General features: G+C 39.1%; 1 protein-coding gene across 1 annotated transcript in view; it reads left to right on the top strand.

The window, feature by feature from the left end:
- si:dkey-220k22.1 (multiple epidermal growth factor-like domains protein 9) overlaps window positions 1-18,303 on the top strand; it is a 124,499-nt gene extending 106,196 nt beyond the window's left edge. Inside the window, exons 5-6 of the mRNA XM_036580395.1 lie at window positions 13,523-13,792; window positions 17,161-18,303. Coding sequence (XP_036436288.1) covers window positions 13,523-13,792; window positions 17,161-17,585 — 695 coding nt within the window. The 3' untranslated portion in view covers window positions 17,586-18,303. The remainder of the gene's footprint in view (window positions 1-13,522; window positions 13,793-17,160) is intronic.
- Window positions 18,304-22,043: the final 3,740 nt, after the last annotated feature.

The following is a 22,043-nucleotide window of genomic DNA, read 5'->3' as shown; positions in this document are numbered from 1 at the left end:
ATGACCTATACGAAAATGTCTGCATAAGCCGAAAAAATACAGAATTTAACAGACTTGAAAGTCTGCCAATCCAGTGACTGAAGATCCTTTAAACTGACCCACATTCCTATTTTAAATCCTCAAAAACTATGTCTGCACTGAACATCTTGTTAAACCAAATTAGTTTCTGAATAATAAAATGTTTCCCCTGTGCGCTTCTGAATTCTCCTTTGTGCTACTGAACTCTTTAGTCTGTTAGTACATGAGCTACAGATGTTACTAGCTGGCCTGACCTAAAAGTTTGACATAGCAACAAAAACAAATTGAGGTGGGACTGTAAATGGTCAATTATACGGCCATAATACAAAAAGTCTATTTTAAGTCTAATGTTAGTCTTTTGCTATACATTCTATGTGTATTATAGAATTTGTAAATGTTATTACATAGTTATATAGAATGTTACACTATATTAACAGTAGGTTTACACTCAGTTCAGTTCTAAAACAATTTAAAAGGCTATTATAAAATTACAGTTTTTGTGATTGCCAGTGGTAAGTGTAGCGATGGACAGGTTATCCGTCTCCACTGTGTAGATGCAGCACCTCTGTGAGTTATTGAATATGTAAATGAGATGCTAATCTCCTGTGCTGACAGGACAGCAGCCGATTAGCCAACAGACCTGATCTCGTTGTCTATGTGAATGACTGATAGGGCGGCCTGATTAGGTGCAGGGGAGCAGACGAGTGTTAAATTAATTCTTCTTTTCCCATCAGGCCTTTGCTCTTCATTAACGAGGCTTGCTTGGCTCCAGTGTCAGCCAAACAAGGAGACCTCAGCCATTCCCCTGGAGAATACACTGTAATAGTCAGCTTGAGATGACCACTCACTCTCTTTTATGGACATAAAGTGGTGAAAGTCCCTTAGAGTTTTCCTTTTTCAGTGAATTGGATGAAAGGACATTCACAATTATACATGAAGCAGGAACACAAGCAAGACTGTAAGTCTTACAGGCAATAAGCAATACTTCTTTTCTGTTGTCTTATGTGTAAACCTGTCCTTCATCTATCCTAATACCCCTCACAGTGGCCAAGGGGAGAGAGGGTTCTTCTTTTGAGTCTTGGTTTCTCTCATTTCTTCCTTCGAGTTGCTCGTTCTGGACCTGAATTTCTGTAGGGCTGCTTTGAGACAATATCTGTTGTAACAATCACTATAGAAGGCTGTAACTGTCTAAGAAGGGCTGGGCAATATGGCTGTTATCTAGGCCTGTCACAGTCATGAAATTTTAGCTGGCAATTAATTGTTGTTTTTTTTTTTGGTTCATTATATGCAAATCTAAAGGTGTAAGATTGGCTAGCTTGTTTACTAGCTGTTGATACTTAGTAGCTCTCAACTGAACACAGAAGCAGCCTGAGGTCAAATAAACAAACATTACTCACCACGCCCTCTAAACATATTGACACCAGTCAGAAGTTAAAAGTCTGTTGTTTGCGTAAGATATAACATCTCAGTAAACATGCTTTGTGCTTTCTTTTATTTAGATGTATTTGCCTCAACCTAACAAAGCAAAATGCATCATTGTGTTTCAGTGTGAACATAATGGTTGTGAAAGCTAATAACCTTGGAAAAATAACTGCAATCACACAGGCACACCCTAATCTTGATAATGTCACATTATGTCACAATATGCTTTGTCATGGATGTTGTCAGTACGCTGACCAACTTCATGTTAGTTTACAAAGAGTACCTAATTGCTCCTGTTTAATTCAGTTTGATTCAGTGCAGTGCAGGATGTGCAACATTGAATATCACTGTTCTCATAGTTTTTGATAGTTTTGACTTGGCCACAATTAACTTTGAGGGGGAAAAATCGCTATTGAATTTTATTTCTTTCTGAAGTCAGTTATTATAAAATCAAGATAAATTATAAATGGGAAGCAAGAGGGATCATTAGAACATAGAAAATCATAGAAAGAGTCACATCTTTTTACCTAGTTTGTCTTTATCCCAGCATGTTAGGCCTAAGAAGTCAGTTATCAATGGTTTTACAAATGCATGGTGTAACTTATATAAATCTTTTCTCACTCATAACATTGAAAAAAGCAGAGAAATTATGTAGAAAATGCAGATTCGAGACTTTATACCACATTTGTAACTAGAAGCATGTTAAGATAGTAAATTGAGATGAACTTGATGAAAAATGATAGTACAGTATTGTTTTGCAGAACGAAAAATGATAGTACAGTATTGTTTTGCAGAACGAAAACTGTTCCTTACATGTTTGCCATGTTTTTTCATTGTCATTTTTTGGCATCGACATAAATGGGGGGGGGCCCAAACTGTGTAATTAAATATGCATATGCAATTACTTATAAATAGTACATGAAAGTACTTTTCTACCTCTAAGAGTTATCCGCCACCAAATTTACTACAATAAAATCCCTGCACTGAGAAAATGAGTATATTTATTATTTAGTATTTGTCTGGCCATAGCCGAGGTGGCATTTCAGAGCGAATCTACCAGTTTTCACACTCATACATGGTACTGTAGGCCTATTCATTGAAATGTAAGACTTGTGTGAAGGCTGGCTACGTGCCTCGCCGGAGCAGGACTCTGCGGGATTGGAGATTATAGAGAGAGAAGGAAAGCATTACACAGCTCATTAAGCAGCTCTGATTTGATCCAGTCCCCCCACCACAGCCCACCCTCACTGCTGTGCCTGCACTCTTCAGTGCTTTCCACCCCAGCGTCAGTCACCCAGTGGCCCATCCTGTCCCTCAGCAGCAGTGAAATGTGGGTCACGCTCTTAACATCCAATCCAAATGACCCCCCTCCTTTCTTTTGTTTCCATCATTCAGAAAAGCCCTGCAGCATTTAAGCCTGAATAGCATGGTTAGTAGAAATGGTCATTTTCTCGTTACTAATTTATTATCAGTAATTCAGTAGTAACAAGTGTTTGTACTATGGTAACAGCAGTTATGTGTCTTAATTTAACACATATAACTACTAGGACTGCCATTAATGATAACATAAATAATAACTGAATCTATCAACTCCATGCAGTACAGATCAGTGAATTAAAAATAACTTTGTATTACTTATTTATTCATTTATTGGCTATTTTGTTATATTTTATTTGTTATTGTTATGTTAACTTTGTCTTATATTAAGTCTTATTTTCTTGGTTCTATGTGTTTAATCATTTTTGTCTTTTCCATTTTTGTCCCTGTTTATATGATTGGGTGGGGCATCTGATATATTATCAGCTGAAATTTCTGCATTAAACATTACTTTGTTTATAGCTGGCATAAACACCTGGTGCATTTGTGAGTTTATGGCTGGATTTTATAGATTTTAAGTGTTAATGTGTGAAGCTTCACCATCCCCAAAGCATTCTAAAACCGATTTAACATCATTTTAACCACAGTCACACTAGAAATTTGCAATTTGCATCACCTTGCATAGCTGAGACTGGACCAGAAGACAGGTGACAAAAAAACATCCTCTATGTTGGTGCAGTTAGCAAGCTAGATAAGTCATTAACAGTAACGACACAAAAGTGAACAAAATTATATACTCACAAGAGTATTAGGCTGCAAAGTCATCTGTAGCAAAACAATGTAGATAACTGTTGTGGTTTGCAGCAGTGGGATGACTTGTGTGCAGCTGTGGTTAACCAAACACAGCAGTGTGCAAGCTGACCAACTCACATACCATAGCCAGTAAAAACACAACAGATAACAATTATATCAGATAAATAGATATGTGCCACAGGTATAGGCTAATTTGTAGTGGAAAAAAGGGTAGGTAACTGGTGTCGTTGGTGGCAGCGGGATAACCAATGAGCTAACATCACTGTTAGCAAGCTGCCTTACTCACCTACCACAGAGATCAGTGAGCACTATTAGTTGAAGATGCAAATTCATGTGTCAGAGGTCATCAAAGTTAACGCAACATTTCACACATTAATTTTTTTCATGTTTAGGACAGAAAATCATTCATCATGGCGAATTCTGTTGAAATGAACTAATTTCCGCTTGCATAGTTTCGCTGGAAAACACTAGTCTGACAGGGCCTGGAGTCTGGATCCATTTCATTACTAAATCGTGGCCTTAGTATGGCATTCATTTTGCTATAATCTTACTTAACATCACTGAAATCTTCTTCTTCATGAGACATTCTGCATTCTATTAGTTCTGACTTATCCACTACCGGGGAGAGCTGAAGCCTCTGAAGCTTTTCTTTATGTCCTGCCATCATTCAAAGTTCTGTCTGTGCCACAAAGGACAGAAGCAAGAGGCAACTTTTCCCCATGTGTTCAGAATATATGGCACTCTGTCAATATATATATATATATATATATATGTATATATATATAAATATATATATATATAAATATTTACTAATATTGTAAAATATTAGTAAATGATTTTTTTAGTTTTTGTCAGTTTAAGATAATTCAACACATCTTTTACTTTTCACTCTGCAGTCAAAGTCAAAATTTACTGCAATTTCAAACAAGACAGTGACTTTTAGTCTACAAAATAACAATAAATAACACTCAACTTTTTCTTTAGTTTCTAATAGTCCATTTCTCATGCTTATCCCTAGTGGCTACAGTACCCCCAGGGAAGTATATGTGTTTGTTTTGGTCACATTGAGTTAATTCCCTCACCAGTACTGTGCAGTTCATTTGGGATGCACACTTCTTAAGTCAGCTATTTGCCCCATAATGGATCCGATTTGTTTTGTGTGAATAATTCATCATTGCTTGTAGTAATGCCTAAATAATGTATTGCCTGCAAAAGAGCATTGTCTTAGTGATTATGTAGGATCAGTTAGCCCACAGTAACTATAACCAGTTCTTCCTATTGCTCTGTTAATATGGACGTCCTTCTGTTTCAGTGCACTACAAGGAACAATTCTATCACTTCTGTTCCGCATTGTGCTTCTTCCTTATCATTAAATCTAAAGCCTCTGGGATACTTAAGACAAAAGCTTCATTATGCACGCGCTGAGACTATAACAGACATTCATTTAATTGAATTGACAGGCAAAAAAGAAGACTTCACATCTGTCATTATGACTTATAATTGAGTCACATTGTTTGAATTGTTGTTTTAATTATTACATGCCCCTTTTTGATTTCCGTATTCACTATTCCCAGTTTTGTGGTTCAGTTTAAGGCTATTGGAATTTTCTGTATTCTGAACTGTACTGTCAGTTAAGTTGTTTGCAGAGTTTTTTTTGAGATCCCCCTCTCTACAGCGCATCTCATGAATAAATGCAAATGTTCTTTTCAAATAAACATCTTTTCGCCAGCCATCTCTAAACGAAGCATCAAATTCTCCGCTATATTTGGATAGCCATTTGTACGGTTCTCTTCTTTACCAGAAAAAAGGCCTTGACTCATCATCATATCACACTTCTTTGAGCATATTTTGAAATCTAATTAAAAGTTTCTGAATCAAAACAAAGTTTTTGAGTGTAGTGATGAACAGTATGTGAATTGCTTGGTATGATTGTGATCAGTGGGCCTAGGCCTACCCACTTTTATCATTTGCCCACCCAAAATAACAGATCTTTTATATTAAATCTTATGAATAAATAAACAAAAAATACAAAACACTCAATAAACAAATGACATTGAAATTCCATTATTGAAATCAACCTAGCAAAATCCCAGTTCAAAGCCGCGCTATGCCAGTTTTGGGGATTTGGAGACCTCTCTGGTGGAGATGTGTAATTGCATGCAATGCTTGGAAGAACATTATGTAATGTTGGTTGTGCTTCTCACCCCTTCACTGAGTGGATGAACCTGACGATTGCGAGGGTATTTGAAGAGTATTCAGAGAGGAATCAGTCAAAATGTGGTGCAGGATGTGTCTTCTGGAGATGTGAGAGAATTATCTGCTATTGTCGTCATTTCTTCACCAGTATAATGTTGATTTTGCTTGTGAGAAACATTGAACCGGACCTTCTTTTTCAGTCTGTGCATGTGATATTAACAAGTAAAGATGTATGACATGGTCTGAAAAACGTCTGTGAACTCCAATGTCCAAAAATGACTCAGTGTATGGATACCATATTTTCATATGTTTTTTTCTGTCTCGGTAATGGTACTTCTTCATTTTAACCAAAAAAAAAAATCTTTTTCAGTCTTTTTTAGCAGTTTCTACCGATGAGCATAACTATGAGGTGTTTACTAAGCGTCGCCCCTTTCCGAGCCAACAACATTCTCTCAAACGCCCAGCTACTGTTTACAGCACTGAATCTACACACTAAAACTCATTGTGTGATAAATGTGGGGAGGACCGTTATATGGGTGATTGGAAGCGCAGGAACAAGGCCTATTTTAAACACGAAAGATAAAGATAAAATACAGTTAATACAGATAAATACAGTAACTGCAGATGTTCATTTGCCTCTGAATGCGGTCCCCCTTATCAGCCTGCTAATGATGGTAGTGCGAAGACATATCGGTGTTATGTGTTCTGGTGGACTAGCAAGCTGGTGTCTCCTCCTGCAGTTTTTTGTACTGCAGTGTTGCAAAGATCTCAGTTACGATTTATACATTGTTAGATGTAGCCTATATTACCTTGTTTGTGGGAGTGAAATTCAAAGTTCAGCCCAAATTCGTCTGGTGCTGTTACCGATTTATGGGAATGCAAATGGAACATTTAAGAGAGTGGAAAATGGCCACTAGTGGAGTTGGTGTCGATCAAAACATTGATTAAATTGTAGATTCCTCTGTTCTGTCTGATAGACTGAAAAATGATTCAGAAACCTTTTTGGTTGTGGATTGTCCTTTAAGTCACAGATCTGTAACAGCGACTGAATCATGAAAGAAAGAGCAAGGTTTCTGAAGAATAAACTGCAAAGAAAAACAGAAGCTGTTCCTCCAGCAGGATATCTCTTAAGAAATCTCCAGTGAGAGGGAAGCAGGCATGTCATGAGCATTCATTCAGTCAGTTCTTCATTTCTGTAATAGTCTCAACTCTCTGACGTAGCACTAGCTGAATAGAGCCTCTGTTCCTGCCTGCGCCGTTTAAAGGGAAATTCCCCCGAGAAGACCTCTGGCATATTTGATTTGAATATTCAGGCTTAATTTGCTTCCAGCTCAGCCTTATAGGGGTCACCTTTGTGTCTCACCTGTTGTGCAGTGTCAGATGCGTTAATTACAGAAAAGTCTCCTCCACCGCCGGGCACAGTGTAGTCCATTCTTTCTTCACTACTTTCCTGCAGTGTTTTTGCAGTCATTTTTATCTCGCTTGCTTGTTGCCCACATGTGAAAGAGCGGAAGACAATAGGATGAAACAAAGGGAATGTGAAAGGAGATGTGTAAAGAGAAGACTGAAATGGTGAGGTGTACTTATTGTACTATCATACTCTTGACTGCTTTGTCATGATCAAGTTGACACTAAGAAGTCTTGGGTTATTACTGTAGTTTTCCTGTACATTTTATATAAATTGCATATTTATGTTGCCGCTGTTGTAACAAAATATAGCATTTCAAATGGTAGCTTTATAGCTGAAGGAAATACAGTCCTATACTTTCATGTATGTTAATGTAAAGAGATTTTATTCCAAGTCATTTTGTACCATTTCTGTTGTTCATTCTTTAAACAGTTCATAAAATATATAGGGCAGAAGGGGAGACTTGATTTGACTGCGGCAATATGAAATGACGATTACATAGTTAATAATGAAATACATTTACATTTGATGTACATTCTTTATCAACAGGTTTGAGTCTATACTTTTGTCTTCACATTTTTCTGTTTGTTTCAGTGTTTTTCTGAAAGACTGATATTTATCAATAATCCTGTCCTGATTTAATGATTTTTCAAAATTGCTTATTGTCTCAGTTTTACCACACAACACAGCCTTTCATCAGATTCATGTGTTAAATGTGGTTTATTTAAAAGTTTAGAATTTCCACTTTTGACAGAATTTCAGTGTCAAATCATAGTTTTGGTCTTGCTCAGCGAGTATTATAACGCCCACCGCATGTCTGTGCCTGTAGCAGTGTTTGTACAGGGAACAGTGAGACATGACTGCATAACAAATATATAATGTTTCCGCTGACAAAAGGTAACGATTAACTAACCTACATCCCTACAGCAGTTTCACAAAGCAAAACCCGAATCTCCTCCAATGCTGATCCACACACTAAGAAGGAGCTGCTGAAACCTGAGGGAAACACAGTAGCTCTCACAGCTGCAGTATGAAGAGGCACATTGCCCGTTGTGAACTGAACCTTTACAAAGTGAGCCTGAACAAAGACTGTTTGTGTTTGGGTGTGATTCTGTGTACATGTGCCTTGAGTCACTTGATATATGTAATTAGTTAGCATTAGATTGCTCTAATGTAAACCAGAGCATTCTACAGCAGGGATATTCAGCTAAAGCCTGTGAAGGTTCAGTTACATCCAAGTTGCCATAGCTGTGGTATCCCAGGTGGTTGCCAAGATGTTGCTATAGTAACCCTAAAGGTGCATATATGCCAACTTTACTCTGACTAAACTATGGGGCCTAAATGTGAATATGGTAATTTTTTAAAAATTTGCCTTTGTAAAATAGGCTACAGAGAGACTGTGTTTTCCTTCCCAAGTACATTAACGCCTAGTTTTAGTTTCACTGCACAGTGTAGCACGAGTTAGCAAAGCTGTTGTATCACAGTTTCTCAGTGTTTCTGCTCAGTGGAAGCGCAGCACGTTTTTTTTTTTTATGAAACGGCTTTATTGATGATTGTTCGTAGACAGAGCTGTCCATAGGGGCTGCGTTTCACCTTGCATGTCAGTCAGGCCGAGCAAACAGTGTGAGCATATAAATCATAGGATTTGTCTGCACATGATGGTCTTTTTAAATGTACAGGTTGAAATTTCTAAAATTGCTCAGTGTATTCTGGCTTTAGCGGACATGCAACTACAACTCAATCAGCCACACAAAAGACTCCAACACGACATACAATTAGAGAAGTGAGCTCCTCAGATTAGCCTCCGATGTGATTCCTGTTGTCACTGTGCTAGTGACTATTGTTGAAAGAGACAGATAAGGATCAAAACTATGAAATGTACTTACAGCTGTACAGAAGTGCTTTTCTGATGTGAAAGAAAACCCACTCTTCTCCACTGCAACACTACTCAATTCAAGGTAATATTCAAGGTCTATATAAAATGGTACTGATGCATCCCTAGTGTGAACATGTGGTGAGGAGTGGGTGATATGGCAGAAATATCATATGTTATGTAAAGTGTGCGTATTAACATGACAAAATTTAGTAGCTTCAGGCTTTCTGCAGCGAGGCTTATTAAAATGGGCTGCGCAGTGCCTGTGTGTCTAATGGTGCTCATTAGCCTAATACTTACCTGAGAAATAAGGATGAAGAGAATTGGTTCCCTCAGCATGGTGGTCCCTCAGCAAGCTCCCCTCCATTTGAAGTATTTAGATTCTGTCAGACACTGTATGCTGGAGTGTATTGATCGTGTGTTGCACTGACTCAATAACTTTGAGTAGTTGGACTCTCTTCAAGTTCACTGAGTTTATTAGAAAGACCTTCCCTGTACCTACATTCATTGGTCATTATATCAGAAACACTTAGGATATAGGTTAAGGTACAATTACAGGCTGTAGCCTGTTGCTGCACAGTTTATCAGCCCCCTTCTACCCTGTATATTACTGTGCACCATAAGACCACACTGACCAGATAATTGAGTTATGGACCATTCTCAGTGTACCAGTAATACTAACATGGTAGTGGCACGTTAAAGTGTGTTGCGCTGGTATGACTGTTTTGACACTGTAAATGCAGCACTTTATTAGACACATCTACCTTCTAATTGTACGGTTGGAGTGTATAGCTCATCTTTTTCCACGGTTTGTATTAGGTTGCCTTAACTCTTCATCAATGTTCGGGGTAGTGGGTTGGATATTGGCTGGATACTTTAGGGTGTGTAAAGGCCACAGCAACACCACGGCGCTAGTACATTTACTAACACAACACACACAACCACTGTCAGTCTTACTGCCGTGCTGGGAATGATCCACTGTTTAAATGATATCTCACAGTGGTGGGGGGTTGATATTGCATTCGTCAACAGGGTCCAATTGACAACAAGCCTCTTGTTAAACCACGTGTGTACTCCACTAAAGCAAGTAGATGCGTAATTTTTGCTGAGAACACATTATGTGCGGTAAAAAGAGGAAAACAGTTCCGTTAAACCAGACTATACTTAGTTTGAGATGTTATAATGTTAGTAAACAATAGTGCAACACTAGCTAGCTTGTTTTGTTAGCTAGCTTGTTTTGCTTGGGTTGCCGGAAGAAAAGCACAAGCTAGAGGAATTTGGGGCGGGTTTTAGAAGGGAGATGTCATTGTTAGCAATCCAACCCAATCCAGCACCAAATGTTTTTAAAAAGTTGTCCCCAGACATTTATTCTTGTTAAGAGATCACATCTGGCCCTGCAAGACTAGGTGTGGAGTAGCTGATAAAACAGCCAAGCGTAGGTACAGGGCAGGTTTACCTGATAAACTGACAACTGAGTGTACATTTCAGCACCTAAATGGTCATTTCAGATAAGACAATATGTGCAACAGCAGCATGACAAGACTGTTTAATTGCACTTTATTGATTATAGTCGAGTGAGAATGTAACATCCGAGTGTCATTTTCTGTTTTTCTCTTTTTTTTCTTTTTTTCCTCGCCAATGTCTTCTATTTCATCTTGCTGCAGTGGTACAGGTTGTAAGATTAGTTGTTTTCCTCCATGCTAATTAACGTCTTTTTATGTCTCTTTCAATCTCTGTCTTTCCTAAAATGCTCTGTCCTTTGCAGGATCTGTGTTTATGTTGTTTTAACATGTCTACCACAGCTTGCTGCTGTATTCAGGTTAACATTGTGTTTGGCACAATCAGCGCCAGTGTTTTATCTGACTGAAGCGCGCTGTGGGTAAAGTGGGCCACAATTGATTGAGCCACAATCCTGTTACAACTTCCACGGTTATCAGTCACTCTTCCGATTGGTGCAGAAAATCCTCCGTTACTGCACTTCAGGGACAGATGGAAAAACCTTCAGAAGCTTATAAAATTGGTCTTTTTCTTGGTCCTGCTTGATGGAAAAGGATATAAATTGACCCAGAAATTGGCACTGGGTCATGGCAATTACTACATAAATAACTAGGTTATTGATTTAATGAAGCTTTCTCTTATGACAAGCCTTACACAGCAGGAAATCCATCCACTGTTAAATATAAAATTGAGGGTCAATTAGTGTAGTTTACCTGTAAACCCAGTTCTTCATAGAGAGACACAAAAGCACCTTAGTGTTTTCTTGTATGACTAGATTACATCCTCACCCTCTGGACTTTCTTTATGCGCAATCAAGCTGAATCTGGATCGGACACATTCCAGTTTGGATCCAGCATCTGTTTCGATGGATAAGTCTGACTGACTGAGTGAATGTCTGAATGACCGATAAGGTGACTTCATTTGGAATTTTTCCTTCAATTTCATGTATAAGCAGCCTTTTTTGGCCAGGTGAGGGTAACCAAGCGCTAGGACAACCACTAGGTGCAGCACAGTGTAAACCGGAATGCTATTTTGATGGGTTAATTGCTATTTTTAGAATCATCACTTTGTAAGGAGTTAAGGTTACCTAGCTCAGAAACCATAATGCAAGTTCTATTAGCAAATATGCCAACAGCTGAAGAACGTGGTTTTCGCTCATGTTTTTACACTCTCAAGAGAAAATGTACTTTTTTTGACTCTGCATGATTCTAAATACCTGAAGACATTTGTGTGAGTAGAAATCATCTTGATATCTTATAGATTATAGATGCTATTATGCTAATAACCATCTGTTGTTATCATTTAAACCTCGCTAAATAGCTAGCCAAATCTGCCTTCATGGGTTCACACAGTAGTAGACACACCATATCAGAATCGAGAAATGAATTATCATGAAGGCAACTGTATCTGCTCTCCTCTGCCTGCATACGATGCCTGCATGTAGCAATTACTTAGTATAGAGCCCCTTTTAAAATGACTGAACTTTTTATCTATTATTATTTTATCATTAACAGTAGTAGTATGATTGAAAATTTAAAATTGATTGATTGTGCATTGTGCAAAGTGTTTTAGTAATAGAGTGGCTGGTAAAATTTGGGGTTTCACAAGACACCGCAGGAAGCTGGACTACAGTGTTAATTTTTCACTCAGTACAAAAGAGTTTTAATCCTGTATCTTTAACACTTGTATGACAAATGCCTTACAGCCAGTGGCAGTCCAGCACAACTAGTCTTGCTTAGTCTTGTTTTGTTATTCCAGTTTTCTCCTAAATCAGTTGTTGCCGCTTTTCAGGACCCATACCACATCATCATCATCCCTCAGCCAGATTCCACACCTCATGAATTACTTATTAAACACTGCTTCCCCTCCGCACAATGTTCTGCAAATACAAGAATTAATATGTAATTCAGAAATCCTGCCTTTATGCTCTCTCCATCTCACCACTGAATCATCCATTTCTTTATGTAGAGCTAACCTGTCACAAAGTGAAGCGAAACATTTTAATATGGACACTTGGCCGTTCTGTGCTGCCAGCAGTAGAGATTTTAGTGATGCGTATTAGCGTAGCTAATTTAAATAGTTACAGAAGTAATAGTTAGATAGTTAAAGTAATTGTGAACCTACAAAGTGCATTACTATGTGTAAATACAAGGTAGGTGTAGACAAACTAGACACATAACTAGATTATGTGTGTACACTCTGTCCATAGACCATTTTCTGTTAAGATATGTTTTGAAGAAAAGGCACATTCAACCAAAATACTGGTTCAAAACTACATATAGGCCTATAATGTAGCTAGCTAATTGTAATGCAGACATATTAACATAAGCTAGGAAAATTATAATTAATTTATTCCCATAAATTGAAGTGTTGTTCACTTTTTATTTTAGGACTATTTTTCTATTTTAGGACTTCATTTTTTGATGGAATAACTTAATAAGATGAGGGTCCAGTTTCCCAGACCCAAATTAAGCCCAAGTATAGACTAAAAAGCATTTCCAGTGGTAATTCATCAAGTCTATGATTAATCCATGCTCGGGGAACCTGCCCTTCAAATATCAGCAAACACTTTAGCTGACTGATATAGCTTCATTTCAATAGTGTTGAAATGCAAAATTGTGGTTTGGTATTGTGGGGGTGTTTTACTCCATGAGGTCAACTCTCCTGGTGGGGAAGATGCTCAGAATACATTAACACAGCTAGTAAAGTAAATGTAAAAGAGAAAATCTGATGTTAAATTAAGCTGTTTGGAATAATGATAATGGAAGTAGTGTACTTGCACTCTGCATTGCGAGTAGCCATATTATTATGATATATTATTATGGTCCTGCCATCTAGTGGCTCAGTAGTAAATCAGGACTGCATTAACTAGCCAGCCAGAAATTCAAGTTCAACAAAGCATGCTTTACAAGCATTTCATTAGCCACAGTACAATATGAATGTTTGTAATCCTCCCTCTTTTGTCTGTGCTTTGGCAGACCATAAGGGCCAGCCAGTGTGTGACCAGTGCAAGCCAGAGTACCAGGGTACCAACTGTGAGCAGTGCCGCGATGGTTTCTACAACGCTGACAGCATCTGCGTCCCGTGCAACTGCAGCGGAAATGCCGAGCCAAGCAGCGTGCCCCGCATCTGCCACCCGGACACGGGCCACTGTCTGAGGTGCAGCCACAACACAGCAGGACCTCACTGTGAGCGCTGCGCGGAGGGCTTCACCGGGGACGCCTTGTTTAGAAACTGCACGCCCTTAGGTAAGGCAGGCAGGGGGAGTGTTCAGGAATGGTAGCTGTCCGGAAGCCGGTGCTGAAATGTTTCATTTTGGCTAACTGATCTCACAACAATCTCATAACAATTCATATTCAGTGGATCACAAAATCTCACATTTCATCACATTTAAATTTTTATGGAATTATTTAAAAAAACACACTGACTATTATGGCTACAGGATGAATGATATTTTTATTTTTATCGCAATATAAGTTTTCATGATAAACACATCATTAAGGACTGCGACAACAGAACGGATCAAATTACGCCACATGCAGCACCAGAGGATGTATTAGATTGGCAGCATTGTAGAGTCAGAGCCAATTAAGCTTGAACTATTACGGCAAAACTATTAAGCCCAGTTACAGAATGCACAGATCAAGGTCTACTCTATCCTGAACATCTAGCCTGTAAAAATGCTTTAAATGTGATGATTATTCTCACTTCCAGAGTGAATGTGTGAGCAGTAATGGCTGCTGTCACAACAAACCTGCATCATCATTCGGAGCTTTTTAAGAAATTAAATGTGTATTTGTTTTTGTAGACCTGATATCCAACAGCTTTATCAAATCTCACATTTTATGACCACATCATGCAGCCCTACTGACCACACAAATGTGACAAGAGGAGCTCGCTTTTAACATTCTGAAGTCAAAATCGCCACCTTCAGAGCGCTGCATCATGTTTCATCGAGGCTTTTTATATCCCTCCAATTTAAAATGTAATCACTTGGAATAAACACCAATGAAGCTGTTTTGTGTTAACAAAAGGGCCAGTGTGCTGACTGATTCTCCAAAAAGGAAAGCAGGGAAGCAGTACTGGTTGCCCATAGGAGTGAGCCAAGTGTATAACAGTGTATGGAATCATGAGCAGTAAATCACAGATACAGATTTACGTTCATTTACACAGACTTATGCAGATTACTTTCAGGCAGCTGTTTCATGTTCAGAATGAAGGCCCCTAGTGGACTGAGCTGACCCTGATGACTACTGCTGCTTTAAAATCTTGGTAGGGCAGAAAGTGAATCTCTCTTAAAACCGGCAGTTTTGAAGTGCTGTCCACTCAAAGCTATTCATTCTAACAGCACAATAGGGGATACTGTAAAGAAGCCAGTCGCTAAATTCCTATAGGCAGGCAAACATGGACTGCCAAGCTATGAGTGAGTAGTACAAGACAAATAAGAGAGAGGAATGGAGATGGAGAGTATTAGAATAAGAGGGAGCAGAGTACACTGTGTAAGAATTTATCCTTTAAAATAGAGAACATAATACAGAAGCTTAGAAAACTGTTTCATAAAAAACAAGCCAGTTTGTTTGAAACAGTGAAAAACTGTGGTGGATTCAGATCCTTGGAGCAGTGTGTTCTGGTGAACAGATGAACGTTCAGCCATGCAGCTGTGTCTGGTGCATCTGCTTCTTACATTATACTAAATTCATCCAGCACATGCACTCTCTCTCGCTCTCTCTCTCTTATAGTTTTATGTTTGTCATTGCTTGCTAAGGTCCATGATTGTAATGGCAAAAAGCAGAAAACAAATAAGATGCTGTGAAAACGTATTTGCCTCCTTTCCAATTTCGTGTTTTTTTTGCATATTTGGTTGATTTGGTCCAGGGGCGTCCATTCTTACCTGCAAAGGGCCGGAGTGGTTGCTGGTTTTCACTCCAACATAGGAGGAGATCACCTGATTGAATTTTTGAAGACTGAGATCAGCTGATTAAACAAGTGGAGTCAGGTGTGCTCCAACTTGTTTGGAATGAAAATGTGTAGCCACACCGGCCCTCTACGGATAAGACTGGACACCCCTATACTAAATCAACCACTTAACCAAATTCAATTGACTATTGGATTCAAATTCACCAGCCACACCCAGGCATGATTACTGCCAGACCTTTTGAATCTAAACATCACGTAAATAGATTGAGAAGCAGTCTGCCAATGAGAAGTAGGCTAGAAGGTCTTAAAAAGCAGCACATGATGCCATCTACAGAAATATAAACAGAGATGCGAAACAGTCATTGAAAGCTACCAGTCTGGAAAGGGTTACAAAGCCATTGCTAAGGCTCTGGGACTCCAGTAAATTTGTTTTCCACAAATGGAGAAAAATTGGAGCAGTGGTGAACCTTCCCAGGAGTGACCGGCCTACCAAAATTTCACCAAGAGCGCATTGACAACTCATTCAGGAGGTCACAAAAGAACTCACACAAACATCTAAACATCTACAGGCCTCATTTGCCCCAGTTAAGGTCAATGTGCAGGAATCCACAATAAGAAAGACACTGGGCAAAAATGGCATCCATTGAAGAGTATTGTTTGCAAGGGGCAAACTGCTGACCAAAAAGAACACAAAGGCTCGTCCAGCATTTGCCAAAAAAAAAAAAAAAAATCTAGATGAATGTCTATTTAAAAGCTGCATTTTGTGTCTACTTATGTTGTCTGTATCTTATATTAAAGTTAGTTGGATGATCTGAAACACTGAAACGTGATAAATTAGCAAAAATAGCAGAAAGCAGGTGAGGGGCAAATACTTTTTCACAGCACTATATTTAAAAGATAATTACACTAAGGCCTCAACATCTAAATATAATTTCAACATTTTCAGCATTCAGTATGTCCACACTTTGCCTTTATTACAGCTTTCATCTTTTTGGGAGACCTGCTTTCAGTTTTCCAAAGAAATCTGCAGGATATTTTTCTTCACCTCCCAAGTTCAGGCTTAGAAGTTGGTTGCATTTCTGTTTTTCACAATTCAAGTAATCCCGAACACATTAAGTGGTGTTAAGGCCAGCAGCTACTTTTTTTTAATCTATTTCCTTTTCTCCATCATGGTTTCTTTAAACGCATCCTTTCAGACTCATGGTGTTGAGTTTTGTTCTTACAGTGTAAAGATGAACAGAAACACCTGCAGATGTTTTTCGGATCTGAAGCAAGAGTGGATATTGATTTTCTCCTATATCTCAAAGATGAAAGCTTTCAGCACTGTTTATCTGATGGTGACCATTTTGGTGGTTTACAAGGAGTCCTATTTAATAATAATAATTTAATTGGTTGAACTTGTGGAAACTCCGTTTGATTTGATTTGACGTTCCCCTTCTTTATGCAGGTCAGGTATCTTACATCTAATCTCCTATTGTACTTGATGGTGTCATTTTGACTGGAAATTACATAATTGTAGAGTAGTTTTATACATGTATAACAGATACATCACATAAGTTGATACATCAGGGTTCCCACACGTCCTGGAAAAACTGGAAATTTATAGACCAGTATTCCAGACACATTTAGATTTTACTGTTTGTAATCTAATACTAGAATACTAATTCATATTCTCTATCTCTCTCTCTCTTTCTCTCAGTATTACCCACTCTTCCCTGGACATCTACGATGACCCCCAGTCCCAATGGCACCGTACAGCTCCCCACTTTCTCCACCGCACTCATCTCCAGCTTGGCAAGCCCCACAGCCAACGGCACATCCGCCACTGCTGCTGAGGTTTCCTGGGCCCAATTCAACGTCATTGTGCTTGCTGTCATCATTGTGGTGCTGGTGGCCCTCATGGGTGTAGCAGGTGGAGTGTACACTTACAGAGAGTACCAGAACCGCAAGCTCAATGCCCCCTTCTGGACCATCGAGCTGAAGGAGGACAACATCAGCTTCAGCAGCTACCATGACAGCATCCCTAACGCTGACGTCTCGGGCCTACTGGAGGACGAGATGAGCGAAGTGGCTTCCAATGGACAGTTAACACTCAGCAGCCCAGGAAATTTGTACAAGGCATGACAGGCAGTATGCTGCACTGGGCAGAAACAGGGCCAGCAGCAGCCCTACAACGGGCCCAAAGTGGCCAGAGGCAGGACCCTTGTTCTCCGGACAGCTTCATTTGTTTAATTTTCAACTTATGGCAGGAGAAAAACAGAAAAGATATGCACTGATGCTTTTGTTCTTCCAGGATGAATATACGCACACACACACACACACACACACACACACACACACATACACACACACACACACTCACACCTAAAGAAAAAGGGGTTGCACAAAGGAGAATGAGACAAAAAGCAGCTTGAGGAACATTTTCTGATGCCGCTTAAATGTTGAGCCATGTGGTTAGACAGGAAGATGTGATAACTAGCAGGTACAGAAGCCAGACATTCATTTTAACAGCCGTACTTGGACAGCAAATGTCCTTTCAATGGCGTTGGAGCTGGTGAAAGCGCAGACATACAAATGACAAGCAGTGTTGACTGAGACAAATGTATGTCTGCATTACCAAGTTTACTAATAATAATGCCACAGATTGACACAAGGCATTCTCACATGCACAAAAACACAAAAAAAACACCTTACAATAGCATAGAAAACATGCACATTACACATTTAGATCAACACCTCAACCTTCAAAATAATACTGATTTGCATTTGTATTTTTGCTATGTATCACCTCTGGTCAGCATGGATTACTTTCAAAATCCAGTAAAAAAAAATCAGTATATTATGCAAACAGCTTTTTTCAATCACTCCCTACCACCCCTCCCAAAACCTGGAAGCATGTGATTGTACATGCGTGCCTGTAGGGGGCAGTGTTTGAACAGCAACTGAAATCTCGACCGCTGGTCATTGCTGACGCTGCCTGATGCCTGTCCAGATGATCTCTCAGAAGATGCACTACACAACGTCCTTAATATAGACCTAAGAGGAGGACAGCTCCTTTCTGTGTGCCACAATGGAGGACCACATTATGACGCTGCATTTTTTAAATTTTTTTTTTAAAGCACAGAATTATATTTAATTTATTTAAGTGAACCTCATGGCTGACTAATGAATGGTCATTACAGGACATTAGCAGTGTTTTCCTGCAGCGACATCCACTTTGAAAAAGCACACAGATGCATTTCAGAGAACTCACAACAAGAGTGCATAACAAGGAGATGAGAGGAGCTTAGCTTTGCGAATGCTTTTCACACCTGTTCCAGACTGACAGGAACCAACCACTACAATAGCTTTCACACCATCGCCACCCATCAAAAACGTAGATTGGGCAAACCAGAGTGCTGAGCATGTAGGTGGATGCATTTGCATGGAAGAGTGCTCGTCAGCCCTCTGGCACCTGTAAGCTGGGCCCAGCCAAACGTATTCTTGCTCCTGAGAGTGTGAGTGAGTGAACAGAGAAGTAGTGATTGCGTGAAAGCGAGTAGGGAAGTGACAGAATGAGCGATAGGTCATCAGAGGTAGTAATCAAAGAGGGAAAATCTCTAAAGGAAGGCTTACTGCGTGAATTAGCTAAATTACTAACTCAAGGCAAGTGCAGGGAGAGACTGGAAAATGCTTTGTCAGTGTATAAGCAAGAAAAAAGTCGGCAAGTGTGCTTAAGAAAACAGTTCAGTATCAATGCAGCACGACTCACCTGGGTGCTGGTTTGAGCAGACTAAATTAACCCTGTTAACTGACACAGTATTTGAAGCAGTGAGCAGTATCTGTCCTGAATAATCAATCACTTTGTATCTTCTACTACTTTTCCACTAGCTCTCTCTTCTCACATTCAGGTACTCCCCCACATGGGGCATGTTCATACTTGTAAATAATGGTTGTACAGAGAAATGAAGTTGTAAATAAAGAAGCTGCTATTGTATAGGTACAGTGGGGGAGATACCAATACACACACACACACACACACAGATGTCAAACTGACCAGAGAAGACATTTCAAAATTTTCAAGCTGGCCTTAAGCATTGTCTTAAATTACAGTTTGGGCACCGTACCCCCGATCACAACAAAAGTCTGGGAATGATTTCAATAAAAATCAATTTTAACCTACTTTGCCATGTACAGTGATCACTTTACCTTGCATGCAGTGCCATATTGAGTACCATTCTGCCTGCCCATACTGCCTCGGTTCTTCTTTTGGTTATAACTAGAACCCAACAAATTTCATGACCTACACCAATATTAAGGAGCTTAAAATTCAGATAAGCAACAACACTGGCCAATATAATGTAATGTAGCCAGACAGACTACACTAGTTTTAGTTTAACAGTGTTTTACTGCATATTATCATATTACTGTCAGGTGTCAGCTTTGCCTATGATGTCAGTTCTCTGTGATGTTCTAGCACAGGAGGTAGAGTTTCTCAGAATTCTTAGTGGTTTTGTTGGGTTCTGCTCTTAAAGTACTGTGCAAAAGTCAGAGACCAGCCTTCATTTATTAAATGTCTTGTCTTGTCAAAACAGTCATTAAGCACAAGTTATTCCTTTTTCCAAATACACAGGGTGATTCAAAAAGAATCATCCGATTTCAAAAGGATTTATTTCACTTGTAAATCATTACAGAACAATGCAATAAGTTGTAACTGGTTTATGTGAGCATGAAGTTTATTACGTAATTTTACAAGCTCTTAATATGAACCCCCTCCAGCTGTACAGACAACATTAACGCGATAGTCAAAGTCATCTCATACTCGATTGAGCGTGTCAGGTGTCACTGTACTCACAGCTCTTTCAATGCGATTTCGGAGATCATCCAGTGTTGTGGAACCAACAACAAATGCTCTGAGCTGTTGGAGGTTCCCGACGAAAATTATGTTACACAGTTATGAAGCATTCATATTCTTATTGACATGGAGAACGCAAAGCTTTCTCCTCAGGGGTTGCCATCTCCTCGCAGACTGAAGGGAGCCATTTTCCGGTGATAGAAACTCTATTGAATTGAAACTCTTTCAATTGGTATGTGATTGGTTCCTAGGCACTTCACGGCTGTTAAAAAATATGGTAAATCGGATGAATCTTTTTGAATTACCCTGTACTTATGAGATTAGATAAGATACATGAGTGGGGGGAATAAAAGGACAATAAATGGGAAAAGAAACAGTAGGATTCAAAAAACGTTTAAAACATACAAAGAAAATGGGATTCCTAACAACTGTTCAAGAGCTGGTAGACCACCAAAACTCGCCCTCCGATAAACAGTTCTTAAAGCTTTTATCTTTGAGAAAGAGGAGAAAATCAATCTTAAATCTTGCTTCAGATCTGAAAAACATCTACTGGTGTTTCTGGCCATCCTTTCACTGTGAGAAAACAGCTCATCACTATAGGTAGCAAGCAAGCAAGCAAAGTTTATTTACATAGCACTTTTTACAACAGGTGTTGTCACAAAGCAGCTTTACAAAAAACAAAAAAAATCAGCATTACAGAAAGAAATCCGGGTCCAAACCCCCAAGCCAGTGGCGACAGTGGCAAGGAAAAACTCCCCAAGAGGCAGGAAGAAACCTTGAGAGGAACCAAGACTCCTTTGGTCGACACCGGATAGTAAAAATTGTTAGTACAAAAACGGGGAAAACAGGTGGAGCAAATGATTAATTTGATTAGTTTAGTTTAGGCAGCAGCAGCAGCATCAGTGGGGTCAGGATGTGAGGGTGAGGTTGCACGGCGTTGGTGACAGGTCTGATGTGTAGTTGGCCAGAAAAGAGAAAATTTTACATCAACTAAAGAAGCTACTACTTGCTTTTGGAACTAGACAGGCCACCCCAGAGTCCTGAGCTCAACATCACAATGTGTTTGGATTACTTGGATCATGAGAGAGAGCAGAAAATGTAACCAGTTTCTAAGACTGAACTTTGGAGGTGTAGAAAAATATATCTTTAAAAAAACTAAATGCAAGCGCAAGGTTTTTTTTTTGGCGATAGATTTACTGCTTTTTTCTGAATAATGTAACTTGTTCTTCATGGCCATTTTGACTGTAATTTAAATAAAGGGAGGATGATGTCTGACCTCAGTATCAGCCGATTGGTATATCCATTGGGCCCTAGCTATAACTATTTCCTTTCATGAGTTTCAATCGATAGGTTAGAAACACATCATCCTACTAAAGTACTTGGACATGTAGTTTAAAACAAGCCTGCTTCATTGTCAAAATTTGCATAGATACTCTTCGTCTGAATCAGTTTCTGCAAGCATTAAATCTTTATTGATGGCGTAGCTATCCACTATACCCTTATGCAACAATGAACATGTGACTCACTGGTTAGGAGTGCACAGTTGATTTTAGATTTTGCTAAAAGCTTGTACTGACAAATTGTCCCAAATTACATCCTATATTTGTAAATTTCTGGAAGTCCATTACCTGTAAGCAAATTCTACTTCCCCAATGTGAATACTGATAAGTATTACTTTGTTCATCAGTCTACTTAAAAGATAACCTAATTTTCATATTTCCCAGAAAGGTCATTTATCATGAAGAACA

This window comes from Colossoma macropomum, unplaced genomic scaffold (genome assembly GCF_904425465.1).
Source record: "Colossoma macropomum unplaced genomic scaffold, Colossoma_macropomum, whole genome shotgun sequence".
NCBI lineage: Eukaryota > Metazoa > Chordata > Actinopteri > Characiformes > Serrasalmidae > Colossoma > Colossoma macropomum.
The sequence above is the reverse complement of the archived record's forward strand: the minus strand, read 5'-3'. Positions and strand labels throughout refer to the sequence as shown.